The following is a 10,257-nucleotide window of genomic DNA, read 5'->3' on the forward strand; positions in this document are numbered from 1 at the left end:
TAAAGTAAAGAAACTCAAACACAGGTTAAATGATACAACAGTCATAACTGAACATAACCAAAGGAGCATAATGAGCCCCAGATGAAGAGAAAAAGAGAAACAGAGGTTCATTCAAGGTAGCTTTATAACTGGGACTGGCCTTTTCAGGTGTGCTGTATCCATAATTGGGTCAGCTCCACCAACCACATATCTGAAAGAGACAGTCAACAAGAAAACAGCCCACTGGCTGTCACACATGCTATATACAACAGAATAAAATGCTACGTTGTCAGAAAAAAAATTACACTTAGTGTTATTGCACATGTGTAGATGTGTGTGTTTGGTCAGCTGCGAAGTCTTTGTTGTAGAGTGTGACAGCAGTGGGTAGGAAAGACCTGCGGAGTCTCTCCATCCCACATCGTGGGTGCCGCAGCCTGCTACTGAAGGAGCTGCTCAGTGCTGTCAGAGTCTCCTGCAGCACTGAGCCCCAACAGGGATGACAGCTTAGCCACCATTCTCCTGTCACTCACCACCTCCACTGGGTCCAGAGACACCACAGAGTCACAGAAGGTCCTCAGCAGTGGGTCCTCCACTCCAAAAGACCTGAGTCTCTGCAGCAGGTACAGCCGGCTCTGCCCTTTTCTGTAGAGACCATCTGAATTATGAGTCCAGTCCCATTTGTTGTTCAGATGAACACCAAGGTATCTGTAGCTATCCACAGCCTCAATGTCCATATCTTGGATGTTTAGTGGTTGCAGTGGAGGACATTTGTGCCTGCGGAAGTCTACCACCAGCTTGGCCTTGGGTGAGTTCTCTGTACTCCCTGTCGTCCATGTCAGTGATGAGGCCGACTATTGCAGAGTCATCAGAGAACTTCTGCAGGAAGCATAATCCTCTTCAATGCCAGGTTGGTAGGCAAACTGAAGTGGATCCAGTGATGAGCTGACCATGGGCCAAAGCTTATAATCTTTCTGTTCCAGCAGATTTCTCAGCTGTTTTTGAACACTTTGAGCCTGTTTCTCTGTGCACTTTGGCTGGAGTGGGACCCTCTGTCCAGAAGTCCAGAAGTCCTGTTGCAAAAAATCTGGGAGTGTTCTTTGATGCCATTTTTTTATTTGAGAGAAACAAATAAATCCTGTTGTAAAAGCCAGCTTCTTCCAGCTCAGGCCCCTTACAAAAATTAAGAACATTTGGTCATCTGTTGACTTCAAGAAAGTGATTTATGCATTTATTTTATCCAAGTTGACTACTGTAATAGTCTTTATTTTGGTATCAGCCAGGCTCTGCTCTCCCATCTTGTTCAGAATGCTGCAGCCCGACACTTTACAGGCACTCATAAACACAACCATATTTCCCCAGTGTTTCTCATTCACATTGGCTTCCAGTATGTTATAGAATTGATTTTAAGAGTTCATTGCTTGTTTTTAAGTCTCTAAATGGACCCTCCTACCACTTTGATTTTTAAACTAAAAATACTCCAAATAGAACTCTTAGGTCAACTGAAAAGTTGCTTCTGATTGTTCCTAGCAGCAGAGTAAAACCCAGAGTAAACTGGGACTTTGCAATTGCTGCGCCTAAACTGGAATAGTCTGCTTCTTCAAATTATTACCTCTCCAAAACTCAGCATTTGTAAACCTCGTCCATAAACGCATCTTTATTCCCTAGCTTTTAATTGTTAATGAGCCTTGTTTTGTTCTTTCTCTGTGTATTTGTTTTACTTTTTACTATGTACAGCACTTTGGTCGACCTGTGTTGTTGTTAAATGTGCTTATAAATAAACTGATTGATTGACTGAAACTGACCATCATGAGAGTATTCCAAAGAGGACATGAAATATTTACTTTAACTTTCCATCCATTATCCAGGACTCTCTTCTACATAGCACAAAACAACAATGAAGAATGTGTGCATCCAATTCACTAATGGCATCTAGTGGACAAATAAGAAATGACAGTCTTGATGTCATTTTATTATTATTATTATTATTATTATTATTATTATTATTATTATTATTATTATTATTATTATTATTATTATTATTATTAATAATAATAATAATAATAATAATAATAGTTGATATTTTATGTTCTATTTATATTTTATATTTTTAAAATCTAGTTATAGATTTTAAAGATATCTACTTATCAAATATATTTGTGTTAACACCATGACAAAAAATGCAAAAAAAAAGTTCCTAAATGATAGTTTCTTTAAATTTCTGTCCATTTAATGTCATAGATTATATTACACACATCTTTTAAATGACATACAGCGATTCCTGACCACCACAATATAAGAAGTCTGAGTAGAAAAAGTACAAAATGAAACAAATGGTTGAACAGAAGGAAATAATTACAAAAAGGATCTGTAAAACAGAGCTACAAAGAGTAAGTAAGTAAACAGTTTGTTGATACTATAAGTGATGGACAATCAGCAAAAACACGACAAACAAGCAGGACTTGTAATCCATCCTTTGGTCAACAATTATAACAAACAGCATTTATAGTTAGAGCTGTGGGAAGGGGGTGCTGTATGTGTTTATATGGCGGTGGAGTGGACTACAGCTGTACACAGCAGAAAAGAATCAGCAGAGTCCAAATGTCACAGGCACAGAGATTTCAAGTATTCCAGTCTTGCAACTCTTAGGACATCAGTCAAGACATATGATGTAAGCTAATATTTTAAAGTCAACTTTCAAAAACAGGGCCCCTGTGGCTTAGTTGCTAGAGCAGGCCATTTGCTAATGGTAAGGTTGGTGGTTTGATCCCTGGCTCCCCGTGTGTCATAGATCCTGAGTCCTGAATAACCCTTTTACTTTTACTTTTCAAATGTTAAAAGTTAGAAAATATAGTACATAAAAAATAAAACTCTAAAATTGATGCCTCAGTCAGAGGATCTTCATTAATGCATGTTATAAGAAAAATGTTGAAATTTGACCGATCAAATGCCCGATGGGCAGGTGAGCAAACTGTTACTGCACACTGAATAGAGCATATGGTACATAAAAACTTGAGTCAGGTGATCTTTATGCATGTTATAATAAAAAATGTAGAAAAATGAAAAATGTTGAAATTTGGACAATCTTGGAAAATCTAAGAAAACTCTGTTTGCACACAGAAAAAACATTAAACTGTTACTGCACACCTGGACACATATATTGCTTACCAGTGATGCATTCACTGCACCAGATCCAGTGCTTGTGATTACTACTGCTTTTGCACAGCAGTGATAATCAAAGGATTGCTGTTTTTCTCATTTTGTTTCAGATGTGGACTGAAGTATGGAAGGATCTCACCACCGAACGAACACTCAGTAAATGAGTAGATGTGAGACTGAGACGTCACATCGTAAAAGGACACGAGACCTTCCTCGTAATCTACAAACACCCCGACTTTTTGAGGTTTCCTTTTAGGTGAAAGGCTCACTGGTGGTGTTGTCAGGGCTGAATATTTCTGGTCTTCATAATGTACAGTAGCCCAGTAACCATTGTCAGGACTGATTGAGAGTTTCCCCTTGCGGTTTGCGTCTCGTCTCGCCACACCCAGATCCCACCCGGTCTTTTTGCTGACCTCCACCTCCCAGTATGCCCTGCCAGAGGACAGCCTGTTGAGCCCCAGGATACTTCCAAACATATTAAACCTCTGTGGAGAATCAGGATCTTTCGACATCTTTCCACTATCTCTCACTTTTTTCCCATTATCAGAAATTTCAAGGCTTTGGTGTGCGGTCGCCGGGTCCAGCTTCACGTCCACTGCAGTCAAAAGAACACAAGTGATTAAAAAAACAGAACCGTGTGGTGGGTAGAAGTGTAGAAGCATCACAAGAGTAATGGATAAACTACAATAGAAGACTCCCCTTTCTTTATTTACTTTTCCTATTAAACATTTCAGCCAAAGCTTAGGATTAAACCCAAACATGGTGGTAAGTATTGCTATGGAAACATTAGTAACAACAGGTTTGTCCTCAGTAAGAAATAATATTTGTATATGAAATCTTAAGGAGATGAGATATGAGCATGCATGATACATTAACTGTTCCCTCAACTTTTTTTCACATCTTCCTCCGGATAAAGCAATAAAGAGAGGTTTCACACTATCGACAAGCAGCTAGGCTAACAAAAGAGCATCAGGGCATTGTGTTCGCCATGCTGACCCCTTGAGGTCTTGTCATCATAACAAGTAAACACTACTTACTTATGTTAGCTAACTCACTATTTAATTTTTTCATTGGTAAATAAACAATATATTAATATTTTTTAGCTAATAACTGTGCTAATTTTCCAATATTTTATTCACATAACTCCTGAAATCTTACATTACTGAATCACAGTGCATTCATTTTGTTGAGTTTGCTGCTCTCCTAGAGGTGTCAAATATTGTTCATGTGACATAATTTGAGAGTAATAAAATGTGCCCGAGCTAAACGTGTTCATATCTTCAAAAATAATTATTCATGTTTTTCCATAGACCCTTTTTTCAAGGGGGGAAGTGATTGCAGTTAAGTGAGCAGTTTTAGAAATATATAAGCAGACAAATTACTGTGGGGCAATTTGTTTCCACAGTGACACAGTTACAGTTGAGGAGGAGAAACTTTATGCCTTTGTGTTTAAATAGGAGAAAACTGAAATAACATGTTAAAACTTATCTTTGCCATTTGTTTCTTAAATAACTTTGAAAGAGTACATTAGAAAATTATATTTTATTTTGGAAATCTACATATTAATTTTGACTGCATCCAACTAAACCTTAACAAGACGAGTTCAATTCTGAAAAACAATAAGAGCTAATAAATAACTGGAGGCTTTTTTTATTTTGGAATTTGAGAGAATCCTGCTAAATTTCTATAAAGCTTTGGTTTTTATTTTAAAAATTTTACAACTTTTAAAGCTTATTAATTTTCCATTACAAGGCCTACTGCTGTTCATCAGTATGTATCTGTATTAAACATCAAAATGCAAAACAATCACATTTTTTCATTTAAATAAGGTTTTTATTTTGAAATACACACCTGCAAATTTAGTAATCCTCCTGAGCTCTGTGGAAACAAACATTTTAATAAGTGGCAATAAATCAGAAAATACAGATTTTAATATAAGTATAACAAAATGATGGGCGCACCGATGGATGAGAGTTTTTCCAGTTTGTCGTGAATTTGCTTCATCATGGCTGAAGTCGTAGTTCTCAGTGTGCCAAAGGAGAGTGAAGTGTCAACTTGTACATTTTTCCAGTCAGTAGATTCATTCAGGCCTGTTAGTGGCGAAACCTGTGTTTGCACACAGTAAACATCAGCGTATGACAAGATTAGATTTAATGAGTTTAAGGAAACAGAATTACCAAAGTGCAGAAATGCACTTTTATGCTGAGATGTTAAAAAGACCAGAAGATAGACTTCAGGTCCTCAAAGCTCACCTCCAAGTCTGGGTTTTTGGGTGCTTCAGCAATGGCCTTTTTGAGCACATCAATTTCTCTTTGCAGCTTCTGGATGATATCCTGAGCATCTCCTTTCACTTTCTGTCTCCTAAACAGTATACAAGAGAGTAAAATGTACAGCTCTATAACAGCACACTGGCAATGTTCAGCTGCTCTCCACTGACAGTACTAACCTCTCCTCCAGAGGCTTAAGGGCTTTCTTTCGAGCATCTTCCACAACTCTGATAGCCTCTGAGAAGAAATGATTGACTTCCAACCATTCAGCATCCAGAGTACCCTGAAAAGAGAGTGGATGTGTTAAAGTAACATCAAAGCAAGAAACCAAACAAAGGAAAAATAAATAAACATCCTTACCTTGCAGTCTATTTCCGATGATCTGACTTCTGCCATCTTGAGCTCTCTTATGTGAATTTTCTGCTGCAAATCAGATTTCATCTTTTCCTGTTTTGCCTTGAAAGAGAACAAGTGGTTCAGAGTCAAAAGTCTGATGATAGAAGGACATATCCTGGTCAAAAATGACTCTAAGGTCCACACAGTGGTGTAACACTCTGTGAGGCTTTACTTCCACTACTATGAGTGTCTGAACTGGACCTCCAAGCAGTGTTTGTGCTGTTGGCACCTTTTGGAGCATTTTTAGAATTTCTTCAGTTTTAGTGATTGAAAATTCTACTAATTATTACATTGTTACTCAGAACCACTATTTTAACAACTATTAAAACTGCATTACCTTTTGTAGTTTTTTAGTCTTCTTCTCTTTCAGCTTATCTATCTCCTTTTCTTTTTCTTCGGGGCAGATTGCTGCGTGCTGGGCTGCTTTCCCAGGAAGCTCCAAGAGTTGTACCACCTAAAATATGAAAGCAGTAAATAATGAAATTAATCTTTATACAGTTTAACTCTTAGCAAAATTGTTTCACATTTATACTAAAACCATATTTTACATGCATCTGAAAAACTGTACTTAAGAAATCTGCAGTACCTGCTGTCCACCAGTAGAGAAGTCCAGAGCTCGACGGGCTTTGTCTGAGCTCACGGTGCTTTGATGAGAGCGCTGAGGAGTCTCAAAGACTGCAGAGGAACAAGAGAGTTATTACCAAGCAAAGCTAGCTTGAATTGACATCAGCTGTGAAGATTGTAATGCGTACATGATGTGTCTGTCTCCATCTTTGTGGTTGTGTTGTCTGTGTGATCACTGTGGTTGCTGAAGGTCTGTGACACAGACATGAACACAGACTGTAAAAGGAAAGTAGAAGTGGGGATTCAGTGGGTGTCACTTGACATGTTATCCTAACACTTCTTTGATATGTTTGAAAAGAAAATCTGTGTACCTGTGCACCAGAGGCAAAATCAAGCCCCTGATATGCGCCCATGTTTGAACCTGTTGGCACAGACTGTTGCTGAGTTTCAACCACTGTAACAAAAGAGGATTAATGGTTAAATTAAGCCACCTTGCTTTTTGGGAGTGCTGTCATTATGAACTAACTAAATTAAAATGCGTACATGATTTAATTATCTCTACAGCAGAGGCTTGTCTGACTGGAGAATCGATTTGGGGGATGAAGCTTGATGGCAGAAACATATTCTGCTGGAGAAAACAGATGTGATTATACAGTTCGATGCTGATCCAGTGTAATTTCTCATATTTCTGTGAAAAAGCCATACCTCCTCCTTGACTGAAGGACTGAAAGTTGGTCTGCTGCACTTTTGATGAGATTCTTCCTGATGATTTCTCCAGAGTTGAACTTTGTTCTCCTCCAGTTGATTTTGTGTCGATCTCATCCCTCCCTGGAGATCTCTGAGGTCCTGATCAACTGTGATTCTGGGCCAGCTGTAGTAGCTTGCGTTTGAATCTGTTGTGTTTGTGTGACACATTAAGGAATGATTATTTTAACTCTTCCTGCATATTCTTTGTTTATTTTTTAGTAAATCATTCCTTAACAATGTGAGAATACACTGTAACAAACTGTCAAAGTGACAAATTTATCCTCGGCCTCTGCAGCTGCACAAAGTGTAACTAGGGGCAGCAGTGCAATCAGCGCACTCACCAGACTTCACAGAATTCTTGAAAATATCCATAAATGGGTCTGTTAATTTGATCTGAGGACTCAGGATAGTCACTGTAGGAAGGTAACTGAATTTTTCATGTTCAGGGATCCTCATTCCCTTTGGTGTACATCCCATCTTTCCCTGGTGAACCCTGAGGCCCTGGTAACTTGTGTTTTTGGACCAGCCACAGTGGCAAACCTGAAGACTCATTTTGGATGAGTTGAGTATCTGAAGTAGACAGAAAAGGGTGTAAACAACAGGGAAACCAGTAAGAGTTCAATTATTAAAAATACATGCACTGTTTAGAAAATGTGGTTTTAGATTTTAGCAGGAATAATATGAGTAATGTGTGACTTATCAGTGAGGGTAGTTTATCATTAGTTTGCATTAATAATTGATTTTAATGCTATTCTTTCCAAACAATTTGGTTATTATTGTTTGTCTTCTGCTAATGAGATTAAAAAAAATAAATTTTCTTCTCTCATGATCCCAGAGTTTTGAGTTTTGGGGTGTTTTGCAGGTTTTTAATTTATTTATCTGTATTACAGTTCTGTATTGTTGACATTCTGGCATTTTTATGGTTCACATCTTAGTCCTGTTCTCAGTGTTTGTTGCCTCATGTTTAATTTTGATAGTCCACGTATCAAGAGTGTTTTTGCTTCCCACTTTCCAGCCCGTTAGTCTGATTCCATTCAGCTGTGTTCCCTGGTGTTTTGCATCTCCCTGATTTCCTAGTATGTAAACAATGTCTGAGTCCTCCTTTGTTCTTTGTCATTTTCTCCCTCAAGGTGTGTTTCCTGTGTGGTTCCAGCTTATCTTGTTAAAGGCTTGTTGTGTGTTCATAGTTTCTACTATGGTGTATACTCTACACCGGCACTGTGTGGAACTTTTAGAGGAGTTTTTTTACTATGTTGTGCTTTTCAGGTTAAAAGTAACCTTTCAAGGCATTACTGTTATGATATCCTGATGTCCTTATATCAGAAAGAAATGATGACCATATTGTTTTTGCCCCTCAGTTACCCACCATTTCTCTGTTCCACTTTACAAGACAGACATATAAAATACTAAGACGAATATCTTACCCCTTACATAAAAATACTTTTTTAAAAAAGTGAAACTGTCAAAAATTACACCTTGGACTCCCTTGTGTTAAACAGTGATTAGGCGCCCTCTAGTGGCACTGAATGTGCAGCAAAAAAAACACTGATATTACAGTTTTGTGTCTTAGTGTGGAGAGTTCATGTCAGTAAAGATATACATTGAAAATGTCACCATTCCACTGAGATTTTAAAAAACATTATCAAGCTACAACATGTATGTACTTATACATAATATTGAATAATTTAATTCAATTCAATTTTTATTTATATATCACAACAACAGTAGCCTCAAGACGCTTTATATTGTAAGGTACAATAATACATACAGAAATCAATCATATGACCCTTATGACGAGCAAGCACTTTGGCGACAGTGGAAAGGAAAAACTCCCTTTTAACAGGAAGAAACCTCCCACAGAGCCAGGCTGGGGAAGGGTGGCCATCTGCCTAAATAAAGCATAAATGTGGTGAAATATCGATCCTATACATAACACATAAATGTAATTAGTGTTTTATTATTTTTAATAAACCTTAAACGTTAATTTTAAAACGCATCTCCCTTTCAAACTTTGACCACACATAACACATAATTATAGGCAAACACTCACGTCCTGACATTTAATCTGGACTAGAAGGAGTTAAAGTGACTCTCCAAGAGTAGTATTTGCATTTCAGGTTGGATTTGTTTATTCCTGTCATGGAAAGAAAAGCAGCCTAGTGGAAAAAAAGCTTAGCACACACCCTGCAACCTGCGGTTTAATTTTATAACCATGACAGCTTCCTTATCCTGAAAAGATCTGTGTAATTAACTGAAGTTTTGTTGTATAAGTTTCGGCTTATATAGGGTTTTTTTTTCTGGGATTTCGCGCAACCCAGGAAAAAAAAATTAATACATAATGAGCTTGGAGTGACAATATTATGAAGGAAATGATCTTTATCTGGAAGCAACACCCCCCCATTCGACAGGTTGTGTGTGAAACTTCAGCGCAGCAGCAGCAGCAAGTAGGCGCACCGAGGGCCCTCGCGCTCAGTTTTCGAGTGTGTGTGACAGAATTTAGAAAACACATCGGTGCAAATTATAAATCTGGTGTTTTTGTGTCCGTTGGTTTGTTTTTGTTTTGTGAGCTGGTTATTAGATACCGCTACACCGAGTCAGAGAATACCTTGCCGCCCCGCCCCTCTCCTCCCTGTGCAGCAAGCAACAGGCGCACCTCGCAAACGGAGGGCGCCCTTACTCGCCACAAATGGGCAATAGAAAACTGACTGGTACCCATGCAAGCACAAAAATGCGTTGGCAGCATTGGTGCCAGCAACTATTTTTGCCGATGCCCATAATCCCGCCCCCACCACGTCGCCCATATCAAACCCCCCAACTGTATGTGTCTATATAACGTTGTGTGCTGCACTCTACAAAATACGAGTTACCTAACAACTTTTTAGATTTTATTTCACACGCAAGATGACGTCACAGCATCTACACAAAATAAAATACATATAAAACATATATATAATACTTATAGTATTATACAAAGGAGTAATGATTTAATATTATCTGATTCTTCTACAAACAAGGCTTTCATTCATGCAGGCACGAGAGTGAGTGGGTCAGTGAGACTGCCGTGTTATTTTATCATGAAGCATTTCAAAAAGTTCAAAGTAACACCAAAGTGCAGAGCAGCCTACCTGCGCTCCTGCGTATCTCGATG

General features: G+C 38.2%; 1 protein-coding gene across 1 annotated transcript; it reads right to left on the minus strand.

Annotated features, from left to right (window-relative positions):
- Window positions 1-2,202: 2,202 nt before the first annotated feature.
- LOC102784050 (uncharacterized) lies at window positions 2,203-10,249 on the minus strand. Its single transcript, XM_087835820.1, has 14 exons — window positions 10,235-10,249; window positions 7,451-7,679; window positions 7,068-7,255; window positions 6,906-6,990; window positions 6,734-6,816; window positions 6,551-6,638; window positions 6,385-6,473; window positions 6,136-6,252; window positions 5,763-5,858; window positions 5,582-5,685; window positions 5,388-5,496; window positions 5,097-5,241; window positions 4,987-5,013; window positions 2,203-3,730 (listed from the first exon to the last, which is right to left on the minus strand). The coding sequence occupies exons 2-14, from the start codon at window positions 7,659-7,661 to the stop codon at window positions 3,186-3,188; spliced, it is 1,887 nt and encodes a 628-aa protein (XP_087691946.1). The 5' UTR covers window positions 7,662-7,679; window positions 10,235-10,249; the 3' UTR covers window positions 2,203-3,185.
- Between the last annotated feature and the right edge of the window lie 8 nt (window positions 10,250-10,257).

This window comes from Neolamprologus brichardi, chromosome 3 (genome assembly GCF_056152115.1).
Source record: "Neolamprologus brichardi isolate AB-2024 chromosome 3, ASM5615211v1, whole genome shotgun sequence".
Lineage (NCBI taxonomy): Eukaryota > Metazoa > Chordata > Actinopteri > Cichliformes > Cichlidae > Neolamprologus > Neolamprologus brichardi.